Source organism: Miniopterus natalensis, chromosome X (genome assembly GCF_054644295.1).
Source record: "Miniopterus natalensis isolate mMinNat1 chromosome X, mMinNat1.hap1, whole genome shotgun sequence".
Taxonomy (NCBI): domain Eukaryota; kingdom Metazoa; phylum Chordata; class Mammalia; order Chiroptera; family Miniopteridae; genus Miniopterus; species Miniopterus natalensis.
In genome coordinates this window covers 10,439,097-10,461,545 of record NC_142103.1, presented here as the reverse complement: position 1 = coordinate 10,461,545, position 22,449 = coordinate 10,439,097, and the positions used below count along the sequence as shown (strand labels likewise).

Here is a 22,449-nt window from a genome sequence, read left to right as displayed (position 1 = left end):
ATACACACCCAACTTCAAAGGTTTAGAATGAAAAAAATAATGTAATAGTTTTTTATATTGATTATATTGAAATAATGTTTTGGATATATTGGGTTAAATGAAACATTAACATTAATTTCACCTGTTTTTTCTTTTTTACTTTTTTAATGTGACTAATAGAACATTTAAAGGTATGTATGTGGTTTGCATTTTATTTCTATTGTCTGGTGCTGCTCTAGTGTATTAAAAAATAGGGTTTGACTTTTAAGCGTCTTTCCAGTAGTACATTTAGTGCTTTAAGTAAGTAATACCTGTACAGGAGAAATAGACTCATTGCAAGAGAAGGACAGAGAGGAATGGAGATTGGAAATGGTGAAACTGGATTATAGAAGAAAGTCAGCGCCCTGCCTCAGTTATTTCTCAGTGTAGGTGAGGGGGGTTGGGGGGGTGGTTAGTTGCCTGAAATAGGTGCTTTCATTCCCTTAGCTCCATCTGATCTCCTGGTTGGGACCTAGAGAGAGGAGGGAAGAGGCACTTTGAAACTTCTTTGCCCTTACCGTCTTAGCCATCAAGCTGTGGGTGGGAGATAGTAGCGATGTGACAGGAACTTTCCCTTGACAACTCTGGGCCACCGTGCCTGGCCCTGAGAAGGAGGGGGAAGGAGGCGAGCCCCTTCCTCACTCCCAGGGCCATCTGGTGGAGCTGCTGCCGCACCTCCTTCTGCCAACAGGCGTAGATGAGTGGGTTGAGCAGGGAGTTGCCCACACCGAGCAGCCACAGGTACCGTTCCAGGACTACATAGAGGTGGCACTCCTGGCAGGCCGCCTGCACAATGCCAGTGATAAGGAATGGGGTCCAGGACAGAGTGAAGCTCCCAATGAGAACAGCCACAGTAAGGAGACCCTTGAAGTCGCTGGCAGTCCGTGGGGGCCGGCAGGCTCCAGCCGGGGCTCCTGCATGTTCCATCTTCCGGATCTGCTGGCTGTGCAGAGAGGCGATCTTGAGCATGTCACAGTAGAAGAAGATGAAGAGGAGCAGGGCTGGGAAGAAGCCAACGCAGGAGAGGGTCAGCACAAAGCGCGGGTGAAACACAGCGAAGAAGCTGCAGGGCCCCTGGTAGGTGGTCTGCTGGAATATGGGGACTCCAAGTGGGAGGAAGCCAATGAGGTAAGACATCAACCACAGCCCAGCAATGCAGGCTCCAGCCACGAACCCATTCATGATCTGCAAGTAGCGGAGGGGCTGCTTGATGGCAAGGTACCTGTCAAAGGCAATCAGCATGACCGTGAGGACAGAGGCAGCTGCGGAGGAAGTGACAAATGCCATCCGAAGACTGCACAGGGTCTTCTGCGTGGGCCGAGCTGGGCTGGAGAGCTGGTCTGTGACTAGGCCAGAAATGGCCACGCCAAGCAAGGTGTCAGCCACAGCCAGGTTCAAGGTGAAGCAGAGACTGACACCATCATTCTTGTGGATCAACAGCAGCTCAGCCACGGCCACTAGGGCATTGGCAGCAATAATGAGGGAGGCCAGGACAGCAAGGATCACTCCAAATGGGAAAGATGACTCCATGTCTGGAAGTGGCAGGATTCCCACTTACCAGGGCATGCTGGCTCTCCAGCTCAGATTCTCAGGGGCTGGAGGAGAAGGAGCTGCGGATTCAGAGCTGCAGCACAGTTCTGGCCATCACTGGCAGTCCAGGCTGGCAGCTTGCCATCTTTGGGATCCTGCTGGTTATTAAGAATCACCCACCCTCCCTTTTCAGTCCTCAGCCTCTTGCCTCTCCAGCTCTCTGAAGGCAGCAATCCCTGTGCAGACCTCCCCTGGGCCCTGAGCTAGTCCCTCCCCCTCCAACAACCAAGTTACTAGACAACTCGCAAGTACCCAGTGCACACTGTCTCACCAGGCTCTCTCTCCTTTCACTGATGCTTCACGGACTGGAGCGTTCAGCGGGTCATCTGTCTGGCAGAAGATATAATTGACTTGAAGCACACCTCTCTTCCTCCTCAGCCTCAAGCTTAACAACTAACCTCAGCTTAATCAAGCATTTGCTTGATAACTCTTATTTGCTATTTATTAGGACAGCTTTTAATCAAGCAAGATGATCACAATCAGTTGAAGTGGGAAGTGAGGGCAGGCAAGTTATGTCAGGGCCCGGCATACTTCCAGGGGATTTTCCACACATTGAAGCTGTTTCTTATCTTTTGCTTCCAAACACCTCAGATTCTAATTTTCTCAAACAGGGTGTGCTGTTCCCCTCTTTCTCACCCCTCAGAACTCAGTTTTGGATTTAGAAGGGAGGGAAAAACAAAGCTGAGAATTATTAATAGCCTTCATTCTGTTTAGAATAGAGCCCATCCCCGTCTAAGGCTGCATCTGTTGGATATACTCATTGAGAATTTTTCTGCACCATGTCAGGCCACGTTTCTGGTCATGAGTAGTGGCTGCGAGCCTTGCCTTTCTTTACCCTGTGACCTTGCCTTTCTTGATCTTTGCCTTTCTTTTTTTATTTTTCCAGGTTCATAATTTATTGTATAAATTGAGTATCACATAATGAGTTGACATTAGCTTCTCCAGGCATGGGAAATTAACAGATGAGGTACAGTTTAGAATCCTTTTATGTTGCTTTCACAGCTGGAGTTTTTTTAGGCCTTAACTTGACGTATAAAACCAGCAAAGCAATGCCTCCATATGTGGCCAGTACACAATTCATTCTACCCATGAGACTATAAGAGTTGAAATATTTTTTGATACCAGTGAATTGGAATTGGGCATCAGTTTCTGGACCTGCCCTGATTTCAATCTTGCAAAAAGCACGAATTCCGCAGGCTGTGTCCTTCAACGTACGGAGCTACCCCTCCGATCTTTGCCTTTCTTGATCCTATAGACCCGAGTTATCTCTGGGACAGAAGGAGAGGCGGTGGACTGCATTCTAGAAAGTGTCTGCTTTAATGTTTGGTTGTGGAATTTTCCACTTCCCAGCGATGACAGTGTTGTTGAGGCAGGTGAAATGGGTTCAGGAAGGGCAGATGTGTATGCCGCTCCTATTTTAGGTTGTATATCCATTTGCTCAGGTACATTAGAACTAACCTTTTGCCTGCTACTCTCTTCTTGGATACCAAGAAGAGGGGAGTGGGGAGAAGAGCCGTTAGAAGCTTATTTACACAGTTCAGGTGAGAGCACAAATGGGAAAGGTTATTTGAAGTGAGGGAGTGGAGCAAGGTGCAGAGTTGGAGGCAAATACATTCAGATGTTTTGAAAAACAGAGTAGGCCTTTGGCAGATGACTCTCCTACAAAGGATCAGAAAGGCTGTGGTGTGGGGACTTGGTATTCCAGTTGCCAGCCTGAGAAGTGTTCTTATTCTTCCTTCCATCCATTAGAAGGCTGATTTCAGTTGCTTGGCATCTGGCCAAATTCTACACCTGGATCTAAAGTGTGCTTTTTGTTTCCCCAGCCCTAGATTCCATTCACGGAGTCAAGATGGCCCTTTTCAAGCCCATAAGAATCCCCTATAGGTATTGGGCCTCATCCCCAGAGTTTGGGATTCATTAGGTCTGCAGTGGACCTGAGAATCTGAATTTCTAACAAGTTCCCAGGTGATGCTGATGCTGCTGGTTTGGGGATCACACTTTGAGAACCACTGATCTAGTGAGATGATTCTTAACTTTAGCTGTGTAGTGGAATTACTTGGTGATTCCAAAACTACTGACATTTGGGTCACACACCAAGAGATTCCACTGTCATTAGTCTGGGGTGTGACCTATGCATCTGGAGTTTTAAAAGTTCCTCAGGCGATTCAAATATTTGAATACTTTAATGTCAGCCAAGGAAAGCTGAGTTCAGATTTCTGATCTTGACAACTGTAAGCTAATCAATTTGTGTGTATGTGTTTTTAATCTTCACCTGAGGATGTTTTTTCCATTGTTTTTCAGAGAGAGTGGAAGGGAGAAGGAGAGAGAGACAGAGGGAGAAACATCGATGTGAGAGAGACACATCGATTGGTTGCCTCCTACATGCACCCCTACCAGGGCGAGGGATTGAGCCTACAACCGAGGTATGTGCCATTGACCAGAAATGAACCTGAGACCTTTCAGTCCAAGGGCTGATGATCTAACCACTGAGCCAAAACAGCTAGGGCCAATTTGTGTTGTTTTAAATGCTAAATTTGTGGTAATTTGTTAGAACAGTAGTAGGAACTAATAAACTGAGCTAAAGTGTTAATGTGAGGAGACAGTTCAAAAACTAGGTCCTGGTTATATTGCTGCTCGGCAGTGCCTACTGCCTGAGACATTTGGTTGCAATACTACAAAGGTTCCTACTTAGCCAGGAAACAGCAGCTTGAAGGCCTAAGATGCCAAAACGCCAATGACCAGAAAGCCCAGCAGAGGGCAGGCACTCTGCAGGGAGAAAGCAGTCCTTGGAAAGCCTTTGATCCCATCCAGCTATATAAACAGGCAGGCCTCTAAAAGGAAAGATCCGTCTAGGTGCTTCTGAGTTGCTGTGATCGTGTTGCATCTTAGCCAAGCCTTTCTGCAGGCCAGAGGAGCACGGTGAGTATGGAAACCTTTTCATTGGCCACTCCGGGCTCAGACCCTTTTTGCTCCTTTTATTTATTTATATTGTTGGGCCAGTACTTTGAAATCCTTCCCTCCCCTGCAGAGTAGGAGTTGGGTAATGAGGCATAGACATTTTTGGTTCATTACCATGGCTTATGGGGTGGGGTGAGGTGAGAGTAGAAAATATATAGTCAATGAATACTTCTCGCTTTTTCACTGAAAGTCTTTCTCGAAGGCTATTCATCAAAAAAGACTGAGCTGAAGGGGTCATGCTAGCCTGCATTGCACACTGCAGCCCTCTGTCTCTCAGACAGCCATTTCCAACTTTTCCCTGAGGAAGAGCTGGGGGTAAGATTTGGAGGGGGGTTTGAAACAATTTGAGGGTTGTAACAATGGCTGGGGGTATTTGGAACCTGAGAAGGTTATTAATATTAGTAACACCTACCTCTTATCAGACAAACTTTACATGTATGATATCATTTAATTTCACAACATTCCTGTGAAGTGATATTATCATCAATGCACAAATTATTGAGGCCAACTAAACTGACCAACGTTTTACAGTTAGCAAATGGTGTGACTGGGATTTGAACTCAAACCTGTCAAGCCTCAGAGTCTATATTCTTCTGACTTGCTACCTGTTCTCTCCAGAAGGTAAGTTGCTGAACAGAGAGAGAATGAAATATGTGTGGCATCATCCTACAGCTTTGAAAACCTGCCTTCAGCCTCTCAAGGGATGCCAACCCCCAGCACACACAAGAAGAATGCTGCCAGCCAACATGTCACCTGCCTCTATAGCTTTCCCCAAATCTGCTTTCTACCCCAGGGTCTCTCTGACCTTCAGTAGTCAGAATTAAACAATTCCTTATCTGGTTCCAATAGCATTTCACTCATACCTTTATTATGACACTCATCACTTTCTATTACATTTATTCATATGTGGCAACATATCAGGCAACATTGTGAGCCGGTCAAGTGTAGGGACTGGGTCTTGTGGTCTTGTTCACTGTGGTATCACCAGCGTCTAGCCCAGCACCTGAGCACTTACAAACACAGTATATGCCTTTATGTTGGCATCATGTGTGTTCCTATTTATTTTTTAAATGTATGTTTTAGCTTAAAAAAAAAATACCAACATGGAACATCACCTCCTTTGCTATCATCCTGAGGCAAAACACGATCATCTCTTGCCTGAATTATTGCAGAGCTTCCTAACTAATCTTCCTGCTTCTACCCTAGGTGCCCCATCTGCTCTCCCTGCCTTTCCAGTCTGCAGCCAAGGTGATCCTGCTAAAAGGTAAGTCAGAATAAAATCCTTTGGTGGTTTCTTGCCTCACATTGAGCAAAATCCAAAGTTTCTACTCAACATGGCCCTGCCTAATCTGCTCCTCTGTCCCCACTTATTCTGTGGCTTAGGATGCAGACTCTGGAGTAATAATACCTGGGTTCAATTCCTGGCTCTACCATTTACCAGCTGTGTGGCCTTGGGCAAGTGAATTAACCTCTCTGTGCCTCAGTTTCATCTGCAAAATGGGGACAATAGTATCTATCTTATAGGGTTGTTGTAAGAAGTAAATGAGTTAATGTATGTAAAGTACTTAGAACAATGGTATACATGTAGGGTACTAAATCAGATTTTGTTAAATAAATGTCTCCTATCATTCTTCTCCTGGCCTGCTCCTCCTCTCCAGCCACTCTGGCTTCCTTGTTGTTTTTCAAACACACTCCTGTCTCAGGACCTTTGCACTTATTGTTCCCTCTGCTGGGAACACTCTTCTCCTAGATACTCCATGACTTGCTCCCCATCTTCTTGCAGGTCTCTGCCTCCATGTCACTTTATCAGGGAAGCCTTCTTTAATCAATCACCCTTTATAAATAGCAACATTCTGTCACTGTCTGTCCCCTTACCCTGCTTTGTTTTTCCTTCATACCACTTATCAACATTGAATATATACTTTTATGTTTATTTGCCTTTTTCCCAACAAGAATGTAAACTCCAAGAGGACAGGAACTCTGCTTGCCTTGTTTACTGTTATAACCCCAGCACCTAGAACAGTGTCTAGCATATAACAGCTGTTAAATAGATATTTGAATGAATGAAAGACAAAAGTGCTAATATAAAGGTCATGATCTCTCTGCTAAGATAACATGGCAATAAAAATGTAAGCAATATCTGGATAAAGGTAAGAAAATTCTAACAATATAGAAAGGAAAGAAAAGCCTCTCTCCCCCTATACTCATCTGTTTTCCTAAAGGTAACTACAGTTTTGTGTATTTTCAATTTCATTAACCAGTAAGTGTATTGGTTGCTTGCTATGTGTGCAGGAAAATGTTTGAGGTCTGAGGTGCTGAGGGCTTAAAAATGCAGAGCCTTTACCTTCTAGGATCTTATAGTCTTTCTGGGGGAAGAACATAAAAGAACTGTGATGTGCTGCAGAGTTCCAAAGTGGGAACCATCACTGTGGGCTGGTAAGGCGAGGAAAGGTTTTCTGCTTGAGCGATGCCTTGATGGGAGTTTGGAGCTGGGGCAGGTTTCATTCAGTGAGAGGACAGTGGCCCCGGGGTATGGGGCTATCTCAGCAGAGGTGTCTAGTTTACACAATGAAAGGGGCCCTTAAGTGAATGAATAGAATTAGAGTATGGCTGAAGTTGAAGCTTCCTGTTGGAGACCAGTGGGAGGAAAGGCTGGAGAATAGGGACTGGGGCAGGTATAAGAGTACTGAAAGAGTTAGGAGGCATGAGATAATGACTCAGAACAGAAGAACTATGAAGTGGTCTAGCCTCAATTCTCATTTCACAGTGGCCTGAGTAATCCAACCAGATAATGCTGCATCTGCAGGGGCTACTTCAACCATACAACTAAGCAACCTAAGATCTCTAGGAGCAGATAAAACCCACATGCAATCTGTCACTGTTTAGTTTTCATTGCTAAGATAATTCTACAAAGTTAATGAATAGCTGGGTTAGAGTGGGGAGGAGCAGAGAATGAATGAAGCCTCTGTTCTGCTTCTTGACAGGACACTGAGTACATGGCGAGCCATTGAGGGTATAGTTGTCATCATCGCCATCATCATCAAAGTGCTTTTATGAAGGGCTTAGACCTAGGTCTGCACAGAACTACACAGCTCTGGACCTTCACTTTTAGACGATGCATGGTTTGAGACCAGGTATTGATGTGGACACATGCAAGATGGATTAAAATCTTCAGTATGGCTTAAATCACACATTATATGCCACCATCCCTTTATGGGTTCTTGATTATTTCTGGTATGAAATGTATCAAGTAAATATATCTAGAATATTATTAGCTCCTTGAGGGCAGAGAACCTACGTTACACTCCAGTCTACAGACTTGCTGTATAGGACAAATATAGGTGCTCCGTAAGGACTGATTAAATCAACCAGAACCCCTGGGTAGAGGCAGAGTACCTTTCAAGCTAATTAATTCCTTTGAACCTGTTTCTTCCTCTATAAAACGGGGATGGCAATATAGACTTTATGGGGTTATTGTGAGGCTAGAGGGGTCAGTGCATGCAAATTGCTTTGCACATAACCTAGCATTATCCGCTCAAGTGTTAGGTATTAATTTAACAATATTAACTTCTGCCTTCTGCTTAAGTAGGAGAGAGAGACTATGGAAAAGGGTGAGTAGAGCAGCTCTCACACAAAACTGGGTATTCAAGTAAGCCTATAGGGGCCAACTGGTCAGTTATCTATGCACTGGAATTGAGGGATAAAGAGGATTTACCTTCTCACATATCTTCTTTACTTTCCTGCGGTAACTCCTGAACAGGGATGCTTTGATGGGTGTGTGTGTGAGCGACTGGCCAGCGTGGGGATTTGAACTGCGAGCGAAGGCTGGGACTACACTCGTTATAGCAGGCACCTTTTTCAAGTCTTCATTCAACAAACATTTATAGTTAGCCCCGTCGCTGCCCGGGGTCGTGCAGGAACTGGGGTTTTGTAGCAGACCAGGCTCTCATCCCCGCCCCGTTTCACAGAGGGAGGGAGAATTCTCGGGAAGAGCTAACTCGAACCGAAGCGTAAAGCCGCTTCCTGCGCTAGTGCGCAGGCGCCGTGCCCCGGCGCGGAGGGGCGGGGCGCGTTCGGAGCAGCCGCAATCTTCCGGCGCAGCGTGAGCGCCTCACAGTCCAATGGGAGCGCGGCGCCAGAGCCGCGCGTGCGCCCTGCAGCCGCCGCGGTAGTGGATGCCTCCATGCTGAGCGGGAAACCGCGGAGATGAAGTAAGGCCTCAGCTTCTCTCTGAGGAGGGGGGCAGGGGGGCCGGTTGGGGATGGGCCGCCGGGGGTGACCCACGGGGTTGGGGTAGTAGAGCGCCTGCCCGGCTTAGGGGCGGGAGCGGCTCACTTTCTAGAAAACCAGTCCCCCAGTTTTGCTGTCCCTTACCCCCGGTCAGGCCGCACTTACTTGTCCACTTTTCCTCCCGCTGTGCAGCCCTTTAACTAAAGTGAAGCTGATCAACGAGCTGAATGAGCGAGAGGTCCAGCTTGGGGTGGCGGAGGAGGTGTCCTGGCACTCCGAGTACAAAGACAGCGCCTGGATCTTCCTGGGTGAGGTTCCCAGCTTTCTCCAGCTGTGCTCCTCCTTCTCTGCTGCCCTGCTTCCTAACATCGTTTGCTCTCTGGGCCAAATCAGTGCTTATAGTTACCGTCTGCCTTTCACTGTACTAAGAGTCTTGCCAACTTGTTTCTCGGACCGTTATTGTTATTTGTATAGTTTAAAAAATTTTTCAATTACAGTTGCCATACAATGTTATGTTAGTTTTAGGTGTACAACATAGTGATTAGATATTTATATAACTTACAAAGGGATCACCCCATTAAGCCTGGGATCTGTCCGACACCATACTTAGTTATTACAATATTATTGACTATGTTCTCTATGCTGTATTTACATCCCCATTACTATTCTGTAGCTACCAGTTTGTACTTCTTAATTCCTTTACCTTTTTCACCTATACCCCCCAACTCCCCCTCCTCTGGCAACCATCAGTCTGTTCTCTGTATCTATGAGTCTGTTTCTGTTTTGTTTGCCCATTTATTTTGTTTTTTAGATTCCACATATAAGTGAAATCTTATAGTGTTTGTCTTTCTCTGTCTCAGACCATTATTATCATTCCCTTTCCCCCATTATACAGCTGAGTAAACTGAGGCACTGAGAAGCTAATGGACTTTTTAAAGTCACATAGCTAGTAAGTGGAACAGCCAGAACTACAGGATTCTAGAATTAATAGTCTTAGCTGTTCTCTCATATTCCTGCTAATTCCCCCCCACCCCAATCCCCTTCATTCAGAATTCATTTTCCTCACCTGATTAGCTCCTGCCTTCTGTGTTCATATCACCATCTCTATATTCATTTTGTGTCACATCCAGTAATTTGACAGTTTGTTCAAAGAGGCGATTGCTCCAGTCATGGTGCTAAGCACTTTACATTCATTGTTTTATTTAATTCTTATAACAGCTCTGTGAGGTAAGTACTAGTATCCCCACCTTACAGACAAGGAAGGAAACATTTGCAGGGGAATTTATTTCCTATGAAATGCTTAACCATTGTCTTTGTAATCCTTAGTCTATGTGAGGTGGAGTTAATATTTGCACATTTAAACTGATTTTGGATCTTAGTGGTGAATTTGTGAGTAAGGAGCAGATGAGTTCAAGATATGTTTGTGGAAGCAGAGTTTTATCCTGGAAGCAGTTTTCTTTGTTCATAAGAGTTTAGGTGTGAGGAGGATTAGTTTGGTTAGTGGTGACTTAGACCTTTCCACCCAGTCACTCCTTTTTCTGTGCTACTGTTGCAGTTGTATATGTGCTTCTGTCATTGCATCAAACTGAGTTCTCTGAGGGCAGGCCCTGTGACTTACTCTTTTTCACACCCTCAGTGCCTGGCCTAGTGCATGGTATGTAACAGGCATTTGGTAAATGTTTGTTGAACTGAAATGTGGTTTTCTCTTCTAGGAGGACTTCCATATGAACTAACTGAAGGGGACATCATCTGTGTGTTCTCACAGTAAGTCCTCTTTCATTTCCTGCCTTCTGGGTTGTCAGAGTAGTTTACTTCCATAATGCCTTTTTGTGGCATCACAAAAGCCATTTATTTTAATTTGAGGTTAACTGGCCTGCCTGCATAGGGAGGGCTGGAGCTCCTCCTCTAGTCTAGCTCAGTCACAAGACATGGTTCTAGAACTCTCCCAATATGGAAAAATCCAAGAAGTTGGATGTTTTAGGAGGCTGTCGGGGATTCCAGTCTCCTTTTACTGCTTTTTCAGTGGGGCTTGTTCAGTGTGGGCCTACATTGGAACAGACTGCAACTCCCAGGAAGATACTATGTTGGCCCATCTCTTCAGCCTCCTATAAACTAGGGTTAATTCATGATCACAGGGTCCTTCTGACCCACACCTTGTAGAATTAGGGCAACGCGCGGAGGAATTGGTGAAAAAAAGCAAAAGGTTTAGGCAGTAGTTTGCTTTCTTTGTTTCTAGGTGAGTAGAGTCGATGTCTTTACCCAGAGGCTGAGAATCACAGGTTGATGAGGAACACGAATGAATAGGAGAACCTAATGTTCTTTTTTTTTGTGAGATAATAGCAGCAGCACTGGGTAGGAGAGGGTCTTGGCAGCTCACACTGGTAGTGGCAGCTGGTATGAGAGGGGCTGGGCACAACCCCAGAGCTACACAGAGTGATTAGACAGTCCATAGGGCCCGAGGGCCTTGGCAGCTCACAGGAGCAGAGGACCACGGCCCCTGGATTGTGTAGGTATCAGGGGCAGAGGACTGTTGCAGAGAAGCTGGATAGCATGGACAAGCAGAGGACCATGGCAAACAGGATGTAGCAAGCAAACAGCCAGCACACCCTGGCAGAGACATTGCCATGGCAGGGGATGGCTGGTGCTGTCCCATAGGCAGAAGACCCTGGCTGAGTGGGTTGGGCAGCATACAGGGCAGAAGGCCATGAGAAGGAAATCGGGCAATACACGTGGGAGGGCCATGATGGAGGGCCTGGGCGGACGCACAGGCAGAGAGAGGGTCATGGCAGGGATAGAGGTTGCCTCCTACAACTTCTGGGCTTCAGGAAGTCCACAGCAGGTGCAGCCTATAATTTCCACCCCTTCATGGTACCCCTGCTTGCTCCAGCCTTCCATCTAGGAGCCGTTTTTGTCTTATTTGCATTGAGTGGTGATCAGCTAGTGTGTGAGTTTATTTTAATTCTCTGTTACGCTACACACATTGCACTCCATGAAGATTGCCTTTGTCACTGATAACTGGCTTTCAAAAAATAGTTTGTTTTCTGATCATCAAGGTATTATCAATATCAATATCATAGAACTTTTGATATCATTGATATCAATATCAATATCAATTATCAATATCATAGAACTTTTTTTTTAAATCCTCACTCGATATTTTTTCCATTGATTTTTAGAGAGAGGGAGAGAGGAGGGAGGAAAGAGAGAGAGAGAAACAGAGAGAGAAATATCATTGTGAGACAGACACATCGATTGGTTGCCTCCCGCACTTGTCCCTACTGGAGATCGAACCTGTGACCGAGGTGCATGCCCTTGACCAGGAATTGAACTCGAGACCCTTTGGTCCACAGGCCAGTGCTCTAACCACTGAGCCAAACTGGTCAGGACCGTTATAGAACTTTTGGTGAAAAGAAAGGTATAAAGAAGAAAATAGAATATACTTTAAGGAAAAACTGTTAACAATTTGGTGTACTTCTTTATCATCTTTTGAAAATTGCTGGGCATAATTTCCAACATTTACTGTTATAAATTATGCTGCCATGTTCATTGTGGTATCTGCATCTTTGTATGCATTCCTGATAGTTTCCTTGGTGAAATTACTGGATCCATGTGTTAGCATTTTTAAGATGTTTTATAAACATTGCTCTGTTACTCTCTGAAAAAGTTATATCAATTTCCACTCTCACTAGAATGCCCATTTTTCTGACCCCTAATCAGCAAGCATTATCTTAAAAAATATTTGCCATATGGCTCATTATTATTTTACTTTGCCTTTATTTCATCATCAGCGAGGAGTACATTTTCTCATAGATTTACAGGCCATTGTTATTTCTTTTGTTTTTGTCAATTGCCTATTCATATCCTTTGCCTGTCCTTTCTATTAGTGTGTTCCTCATTTTCTTATTGATTTTATAAGAGCCTTTCATGTAGTAAGGATATTAACTCTTTGTTATAACATTTTGTCATGTATCGTATTACTATGGCCTTATTTTTTAAAAGTTTGATGTATTATACTACATTGCCATCATTATTACTTCTTGATGCTCATATTGTTCCAGTTGGATCTGTTAGGAGTCCCTTCAAGCCAGCTCCTATGTTCTTTTTTTCTTTAACTTTTTCTTTTGAAATAATTTCAGGCTTAAAACTGAGAAGTTACAAAATAGTATAAAGAATACCATTATCCTTTTTACTCAGAGCCCCCAGATGTTAGCATTTTACCATATGTGCTTTATTGTTATTTCTCTCCACGTATACATATTATTTTTTTCTGAGCCATTTGAGAGTCAGATGCAGACATGATGCCCATTTATCCCTAAATTCTTCAATGTGTATTTCTCAAAAAACAAGGACATTCTCTTGTTTAATCTCGTATAGTGATCAAATTCAGGAAACCAACACTGATGCAGTATCACTATCTAAAGACTTTATTCCACTTCATCACTTATCCTGATAATGTACTTTATAGCAAAAGGAAAAAAGTAGCTTTCTTGTCCTTAATCTGTGATGTAAATTGCAGATAATATTTTCTCCTAATTTGCCACTTGTCTTTGCTTATTGTGATTTTTATGCTATGCAGAATTATTATTTTTATTTTTAGGCATTCATTTGTATGTTTAAATTATTTTATGGTAAAATGGACTTTTTAGGGGTATATGGTCCTATGGGTTTTAATACAAGTATAGATTTGTGTAATCACCTTAGACAGTTTTGCTCAGTAGTTAGAGCCTTGGCCCACGGACTGAAGGGTCCCAGGTTTGATTCCGGCCAAGGGCATGTACCTCGGTTGCAGGCTCGATCCCCAGCCCCAGTCAGGGCACTTGCGGGAGGCAATCAATCGATGTGTCTTTCTCACATCAGTGTTTCTCTCTCGCTCTCTCTCTCTCCCACTCTCTATGAAAAGCACTGGAAAAAATATCGTCAGGTGAGGATTAAAAAAAAAAAAGTATTTCTCCCTACCCAGTCATCTGTGTTCTTGTCTAGTGCTTGTATGGTTTCAATTTTATGCATTGAAATCTCTGGTCCATTTAGAGTTATTCTGATGTGTGTGAGATATGGATCCAATTTCATGTTTTTTTTTCAGATGGCTATCTAGTTGTCCAGCAACGTTTATAAAGGTGCCCATATTTTCCCCAGCAAAGTGGAATGTCACCCTTATTATACATGACTTTTTCATACATACCTGAGCCTCTTTCTTGGTTTTCTTTTCTGTTCTATTCTGTCTGTCTCTTCATGTGCCAGTAAAACATGGATTAATTGTAGAAGCTTTTTAGTGTGTTTAATATCTGGGAGAATTACTTCTATTTATTGTTTTTTTTTTTAAAGTTTTCCCAGCTGTTCTGTTCATTTTTCCATGAGGACTTTAGAATCAACTTATCTAGCTCCAGAGGGAAAAAAAACAACTTGTATTTTAAATTGGGATTACATTAAATTTCAGTATTAACTTTGGGGAAGATTTTTATATCTTTACGATGTTGACTCGTTCTATCAAAGAACAAGGGATGTCTTTATATTTGTTTAAGTCTATGTTTGTATCTTTCAGGAATTTTAAAAAGTTTTCTTTATATAGGTTTTATCCATTGATTATATCTTCTGAGTATTGCTTGTATGTAAGAGGATGATTTATTTTTGTTAACTTACTGAATTGTTATACTGTTTGTTTTTATCATTGTTTATCATTGATTCTCTTGGGTTTTCTATATATACTACTATATATCATCTTTAAAAAGAGATAGTTTTACTTTTTTAATTTCTTATATCTCTTTTCTTCTAATTGCATTGGCCAAAACCTACAATGTTAAATAGACTTAAATAGTTCCTGATCTTAGTTGAATCATCTCTAGTAATTTCTTTTTTTAAAGTCTATTTTTATTTTTTTTAATATGTTTTTTATTGATTTTATAGAGAGAAGAAGGGAGAGAGAGAGAGAAACATCGATGTGAAAGGGAAGCATTGATAAGCTGCCTCCTGCGCCCCCCTACTGGGGATCGAGTCCACAACCTGGGCACGTGCCCCGACCAGGAATCGAACTGGTGACCTTTTCGTGCATTGCACAGTGCTCAACCACCTGAGCCACACAGGCCAGGGCTCTAGTAATTTCTGTTAAGTAAGATGCTAGATTCCGGGCCCAGGTGTATGTATTTGATCATGTTATGTAATGTATCCATCAATTCCCATTTTAATTTTATGACCTTATTTTTTAATTTGTGGTGCTTTAACTTATCTGGACTTTACCTTTGGATAAGGAGTAAGGGAGACTTTTATTAACTCTCATCTGCTTTCCTTAGATTTGCTTTCTTGGTTTTAGCTACATCCCATAAGTTTTAATATATATTATTCTCATTTTTATAATTTTCTAAATAGTCTGTCATTGACTTTTTCTTTATTTTGTTTCATTTTCTCTCTCATTCATTACCAGGAGAGTAGGTTGCACGTTCTAAGTTTACTTTGAATCCTGTGCTGTAGTCAGTTTTAATACATGATTCATGGATTCTTGAGAAGAACTTGTCATCTTTTTATAAGATTCAAATATATATCTATATCTACTAGTCTGACATTAATATTTGTTAACAATTTAATTGTTATATTTTAATTACATGTTTATTTGTATTTATATTACATAATTATATATTAATTACCTTAATTCCCCTGACCTTATTTTCGTCAACTTTGTGTTATCAGTTTGAAGTGGTATGTTAAAATCTCTCATAACTTTCATTATATTTCTCTTTGTATTTCTAAGTTTTTTAATTAAAAAATTTTGATTTGTTAATTTATGCATAAAATTTCATGACTTATAGTTTTATTCTGTATTAGGACCTTTTTGGGGGCCTTGAATTCATCTTCAGTCTTAATATTACCACCCATGTTTTAATTGGGTGGTCTTGCTATATCCTTGTCTAAATTTTTAACTTCTCTGTGTTATCTTGTTCTAGATATGTCTCCTGTACGGATTATAATATTTGAATTTTATTTTGCCATGCAATCTGAAAGTTTTTGCATTTTAAATCAATAGTGTCTTTACTTTTTTATAAATAAATAGATATGGGGAGGTTGTTAACATTAATCTGGTGCGAGACAAGAAGACTGGGAAATCCAAAGGATTCTGTTTCCTCTGCTATGAAGACCAGAGGAGCACAATCCTGGCTGTTGACAATTTTAATGGGATCAAGGTGAGTTCGCTTACTAAGCAGGGTTTGGCTGGACTTTTACCATGCAGGGGTTTGGTTTCATTCCCACCTGATCTCCACAGGCTCAAGGACAGTACTGGTCATCTGAGTATGTTGTGAGGGTTGTAGAGGTGTGGGGACATACTGACCAACAAATGATCCCAGGAAATAGTTCCATTGGTTCATGACCCTTTCATCCTATCCCTTTTCCCCATCTCTTAACAACTGTCTCTCCAGGAGCATAGGTGCCATGCTCCCCCCCCCCCCGCCCCCCGCAGGCCTCTATTTCTCACCTTTTCCTCCTCACATTCCTCTCTTGTCTCTGGTGTATCGGAGAACAGGGACTAGCAAACACCGCTCTTCCATGCTGTCCTGTTAGGGAATTTGGGGCTCTATCATGGCCTCATGACCTAGGACATAGTTGTGTACGTCTGTTATATGTCTCTACTGACTTAGCAATCAATACTGGGCCCTGGACAGTCTCTGGGTAAAATATGATGACAGATTCTACAAAAGCAACTCATTCCAAAGTTTTCTCTCTTCTTTTTCCTCTAACCCCAACCCTTGTAAGTGAGACATTAGGCCGAGAAAAGGGGATAGGGCAAGTCAGGCTTATCTATGTTCCACATAGTCCCTGCGCTCATTTAGGAAAAGCACTGCAGTTGAACAAGCATTGCCACAGGCTGGGAGTTGAATCCTGACTTGGAGAGTTTGTCACAGATTACACCAGTATCAGTTGGAGACTACAGGACAGGGCAGAGCAAGGTTCCAGGCTTGATTTTTAAGAGAGCCAGCAGTCAAAGGGAGTCACAATAAAGGGAAGGTTTTCAAAGATGTTTTGAAATGGGGAACAGGATAAATGACAGAAGCTGCTTAGGCCAAAGATAAGAATAAAAATCTGCTCTTGATCCTGGCCAGTGTTGCCCAGTGGTTGGAGTGTTGGCTCTTGAGTCAAAGTGTTTGATCCCTGGTCAAGGGCACGTACCTCCATTGCAGGTTCGATTCCTGGCCCTGGTTGGGGCACATGCGGGAGACAACCAGTTGATGTGTATCTTTGACATCAATGTCTCTCTCTCTCTCACCCCCCCCACCCCCCCTCCTCTTCCTCCGCCCTCCTTTCCACTCTGTAAAAAGCAATGGAAAAAATATCCTCAAGTGAGGATTAAAAAAAAAATCTGCTCTTGTATCAGAGCTAGAAAAGCCAGATATTTTTCAAATTTCAGATGGCTTTGCCTATAGAATAAGTCTGTATCTGCCTGAATGTTTTTGTTTTAAGTGAGGGATTAATTTTTTTGTTGCTCACCTGGAGAGTGTGATTTCAGTGGAACTATGAGCCAGCTGGAGTGTGAGCCAGCTGTTCTAGTAGGGTGGGGGTGGAACAAGGTGTGAGGACTTAAGAAAAAAAAACAGTGGTCTTTTCAGGACTGGATGGAATAACCAAGTGATTGAATATAGCCAGGAAAAAAACAAAGGACAAAATAAAACAACACAGTGGTCTTTCTAGATTCCTTCCCCCCTCCCAACTGTTGGTCTGCCTTGGCCTCACCCTAATTGCTGTGTCGAGGAAGCAGCTGTAGCATTGAGCTTGATTTCAGGAATTTCTTCTGGCTGCCATGGTATATTTCACTATAAATTACTGTTACAGATTGAAGGTAATTCACTGTGCATCTAAATTATGACACTTTTCTCAGCTGCTTGTGGGAAGAACTTCCCAGACTTTTTCACTTCATGCCATACATAAAACGTAAGATACTTGTATGGCACCCTGGGGTAAGCTGAGGAGGCTACCTAGTCCAACTGCCCCGTGAGCTCCAGCTGCCCCAGGCCCCACCTGGCTGTCCTGAGAGCTGAGCGAATAAATATCTTGGTATATGTGCTGTGACACACCAGTTGGGCAGGTCTGTTTTAGAGATTTTCCCAGAAATAGAATTAGCAGGAAGGTAATGGGTGTAGTTCAAACCATGGCTCTCTGCAGCTGGGTTCATATAGTATGATCACAGGGCAGTCTTTGCTGAAGCATTGCCTGTCTTTCTTAGATCAAAGGAAGAACTATCCGAGTAGATCATGTGTCTAACTATCGGACTCCTAAGGACTCAGAAGAAACAGATACTGTGACCAGAGAGCTCCAGGAAAAGGGCTGTGGGGCTCACACCCCCTCACCGAATTCATCTGAGGGCTCTGAAGATGAGAAACCCACCAAAAAACACAAAAAAGGTAAAGCCTTAGGACCTAAGAGAAGATTCTGGGTAGTGTTAGTGTTTGATCTTCCTAGCATTCACTGAGACTTGATAATCAGTTCTTAAGTATGGAGGGGGTCAAGGGGTAGGGAACCTTTAATTGGGAGAAAAGAGGTGGTATCAGCAGAAGGCTAATATTTTGGGCTACATTGTGTCCCTTAAAATTCATACGTTGAAGTCCTAACCACTAGTACCTCCAAAAATGACTGTATTTGGAAGTAGGATCTTTAAAGCGGTTATTAAGGGTGGGAATTGCCTTATACAGCTACTTGGCTTCTCAGAGGCACTTTTCTGGAAGGATAGACTATGGTCGCTTGATGCTACTGCCAAGGACACTTTCCTTCTGCATGTTCTCCATCTCCTCCATTTTCCTTTTCTCATTGATTGTGCCCCCCCCCCCCTTTTTCCCCTCCAGACAAAAAGGAAAAAAAGAAAAGAAAGAAAGACAAAGAGAAGACTGATCGGGAGGTACTGGCAGAGCAAAATAAGCCAGCCTCCTCTTCAACTGCCCGAAGCAAGACGATAAAGGAAAAGGACGACCCCGGCCCTAAAAAGCACAGTGGCAGGAACTCAGAGAGGGGTCAGAAGGCAGAGCCCAGGGAGGTTCGGAAGCGCCACCCCAGCTCCCCTGAGGTCAAGACAGCCTGCCGTGGGGGAGCAGAGGACCGGGAGAGGGAGCCGAAGAAGGAGAAGCCCAGGCACGAGCACAAGTCCTCAAGCAGGAGAGAAGAAAGAGAAGAAAAACACAGGGATCGGGACAGGGGTCGAAGCTCAGACACATATTCCAGCCGGCATGAGGGGCGTTCTGAGGGACATAGCCACCGAAGCAGAAGTAGGAGCCGAGACAGATCACATAGGCCTAAAAAGGCCCGGCACTCCCGAGACCTGGACCCCTCGGATCCCAGTGACCGCAGGCATCACTGAAGCAGCCTGGGCAGCCGCTCACTCGAATTGGAAATGAACTACATTCTAAAAATTCAGTCAAACTCAGTTATGCTTTTACCGTTTCTGTATGTAGAATCTCTGAGGTTGCATTCTTTAATCCCTTGAGTTATTAGAGTTATTGAGAGAGCAGTAGTTTCAATAGCCAAATGTCCTGGAGTTTTGAGCAAAACCCATTGTCCCTGGGAATATGCTTGGCATTTATCAGAGTGTGTATCCTAAAATATGGCCCTTGACTTTATGACCCCAGTTAATGATGAGATGCCCAGGAAAGGGGAAATACCAGTTAATTCTAGAATTCTAGTCTTTGTGATAGATGTTTAGAACCCTTGCAGTGACCCCTCTGGTTGGCAGGGAGACCCATGGAGTAGAGAAGTGTGGCTTGACGAGGTTTAGACTGCTGGCTGTGAATGTGAAAATGATTCATTACATTAGCTCGCTCCCTCTCTACCCCTTCCTGTTTCTGAAAATTTAAAACAGCTTTTTCTTCTCTGCTGTTTTGGTTGGTATATGTCTCCGCATGTTTTTTTCCTTACAATTTATTTATTTATTTACTTTTATTGAGGTGAAATTCATGTAACATAAAAGGAACCATTTTAAAGGGAACAATTCAGTGGCATGTAGCCCATTCAGTGTTGTAAAGCCACCAGCCCTGTCTAGTTCTAGAACATTCTCATTACCCCACTGTGAAACCCTGTACCCAGTAAACAGTTACTCCCCATTTCCTCCTCCTCGGGCCTGGCTACCACGACTGTGATTTCCATTTCTGTGAATTTACCTCTTCTGGACATTTCATGGGAATGGAATCATACAGTATGTGGCCTTTTGTGTATGGTATCTTTCACTTAGTATGTTTTTAAGGTTCATCCATGTTGTCGCAAGTATCAGTACTTAATTAATTCTTATTTATGGCTGAATAATATCTCCTTGTCTGGATATACCGCATTCTGTTTATCAATTCCTCAGTGGATGGACATCTGGGTTGGTTAGCCAGCTCTCTTTCTTTTCTTTGTAAAAAACTATTGAATTAATTGGGGTGACATTGTTTAATAAAATTAAACAGGTTTCAGATATACAGTTCTACAATATAGCATCTGTATGGTGTGTTCACCACCCCAAGCCAAGTCTCCTTCCATCACCATTTATCACCATTTACCTTCTATCCCTCTTCCCCTTCCCTCTGGCAGTCACCATACTGTTGTCTGTATCCATAAGTCTTCCTTTTTTTTCTTTGCTTAATCCCTTCACCCTTCTCGCCCAGCCCCCAACCCCTTCCCCTGCCAGCTGCCAGTCTGTTCTCTGTATCCAGGAGTCTGTCTCCACTTTGTTAGTTCATTTTGTTCATTAGAGTCCACATACAAGTGAAATCATATGGTACTTGTCTCTCTGAGCCAGCTCCCTTTCCGTGTTCCAGGCACACAGGCTACTTCGAGGTTTAGTCTGCTTTTCGAGTAGCTGCTCTTGCTGAGATGGGTACACTTTGTCCTCTCATTGCATATCTGTCTGGTCTGCTTGGCAGTTCTACATTTTGAGAGTGTTGTCTTTCTGATTTAGCAGTTATTTCTAAGTTTGGTAGGAACTAGTTCACAGGATCTTAACACCCCTGCTGAATTATCAAAATTGAATTTTTGACCCTGCAAAATAGAGCACTAGAGCTTTAACAACGAATGCACTAAGTTAGGTTACCTGGTGTGTGAGTTTGGCTCCTAGATTAGATGTGCAAGAGGTTTTTTGGGGGGAAATGCCTAAGAGGGAAAATGGGGAGGGAGCTGAAGGAGTCTGGGAAAGCTGTAAGACTGATATAAGTCTGACCTCTGGAGAAGAGAGGCAAGGAAGAGAGAAGGTTGGGTAGGAAAAGTCATATTGCTGTGGAGTTCTAAGAATGTTTCAGCAAGACCAGTGGTGAGTCCTTGAGCCAAAGTTGCCTGTCAGAGGAATCCTGCTAGATCAGCCTTGGTAAGCAGGGCTTTCATCAGCCATGTGACCACTCTGCTTGTGTGACCGTCAAGCCAGTTGTTTGGTACCCACTAATGAAGGCCCATTCACCTGGCTGAATCATTTTGTCTGCTTGGTGGTTTAGAGCCTCTTCCGTGGTGGATGCTCTTTGCTAGGGGTTATCATGTGATGCAGAAATCTTCACACTTTGCCCGCTCCCACATCTCAGTCCACAGCCTTTACATCAGACCTTGTCACTGATCTTCCAGCCCTTTTCCTTCCAGGCTAACTAAAAGGCCAGGCCATTCACTACTGCCCAGGAATCTGTATATTCTGTAGTCTCATGTTAGGCCACTTCTAAACCAAGTCAAGTGCACTGCTTGTGGTTCTGTCCATTGAAAACAATTTTTTTCTCCACCCCTTATGGCTGTAATGCAGATACCATCCATCTACATTTTGAACTCACATACTGAGCTGACCCATCTGTAAACCAAGCTGAAGCTGATCTCTGTAATCTGGTCATACAGGAACCCCCAGATATATGAAAGGGGCTACCTCTCTGCGTCTTTTAGGTTTTCAGTAGTGGCACTGATCTCCATCTCCCCTGGGATATTATTTATATATAGCAAAGAATATGCCTTACACAGTTGTGGGGGCTGGTTAAGCAAATTTCATATTTATAAGGCAGGCCGGCAGGCTGGAAACTCTTGGGCAGGAGCTGACACTGCAGTCCACAGGCAGAATTTCTGCAGGGAAATCTCCATTTTGCTCTTAAGGCCTTCAACTGATTGGATAAGGCCCACCCAAATTATCCAGGCTAATCTTAAAATCAACTGACTGTAGATGTTAATCACATCTACAAAATACAGCAACACCCGAATTTGTGTTTGACTAATTGGATGCTGTAGCCTAAGCCAACTTGGCACCAAAAAGTAACCATCACAATTTACTCTTGATGGTGGTAGGGGGGCAGTTTTAGAGGTTTCTGCTTGGTTTTCCTCATTGTGACAGCTTTTACCTCAGTGGTTGAGCATTGACCTAGGAACCTAGAGGTCACGGTTTGATTCCCAGTCAGAGCACATGCCTGCCTGGGCTCCATCCCCAGTGGGGGGCATGCAGGAGGCAGGTGATCAATGACTCATCATTGATGTCTTTGTCTCTGTCTCCCTCTCTGTTCTCCCTGAAATCAATAAAAACATTTAAAAAAAATCCAAACCCAGTGCTTCCTTGTCTCCTGGCAATACCCTCCAGCTAATGGTTGCAGCTCTTCAGTGTCTACTCTTCTTTATCAGGCCCAGGCACTTCCCCAGTCATGCTATGCTGGGATTTAACCCTATTTATCAGCCTAGTTAACAAGGAGAGGGGCATTGGTG

The 22,449-nt window shown here is 43.4% G+C and overlaps 2 protein-coding genes and 1 pseudogene across 2 annotated transcripts; 1 reads left to right on the top strand and 2 right to left on the bottom strand.

The window, feature by feature from the left end:
• Nucleotides 1-540: 540 nt before the first annotated feature.
• GPR119 (G protein-coupled receptor 119) lies at nucleotides 541-1,548 on the bottom strand. The gene has a single exon (XM_016215962.2). The coding sequence runs from the start codon at nucleotides 1,546-1,548 to the stop codon at nucleotides 541-543; it is 1,008 nt and encodes a 335-aa protein (XP_016071448.1).
• Nucleotides 1,549-2,486: 938 nt separating this feature from the next.
• On the bottom strand, nucleotides 2,487-4,804 carry LOC107539443 (ATP synthase F(0) complex subunit k, mitochondrial pseudogene; annotated as a pseudogene).
• A 3,943-nt stretch (nucleotides 4,805-8,747) lies between these two features.
• RBMX2 (RNA binding motif protein X-linked 2) lies at nucleotides 8,748-22,241 on the top strand. Its single transcript, XM_016215970.2, has 6 exons — nucleotides 8,748-8,777; nucleotides 8,989-9,104; nucleotides 10,509-10,560; nucleotides 15,836-15,965; nucleotides 17,999-18,176; nucleotides 18,615-22,241. The coding sequence occupies exons 1-6, from the start codon at nucleotides 8,773-8,775 to the stop codon at nucleotides 19,121-19,123; spliced, it is 990 nt and encodes a 329-aa protein (XP_016071456.1). The 5' UTR covers nucleotides 8,748-8,772; the 3' UTR covers nucleotides 19,124-22,241.
• Nucleotides 22,242-22,449: the final 208 nt, after the last annotated feature.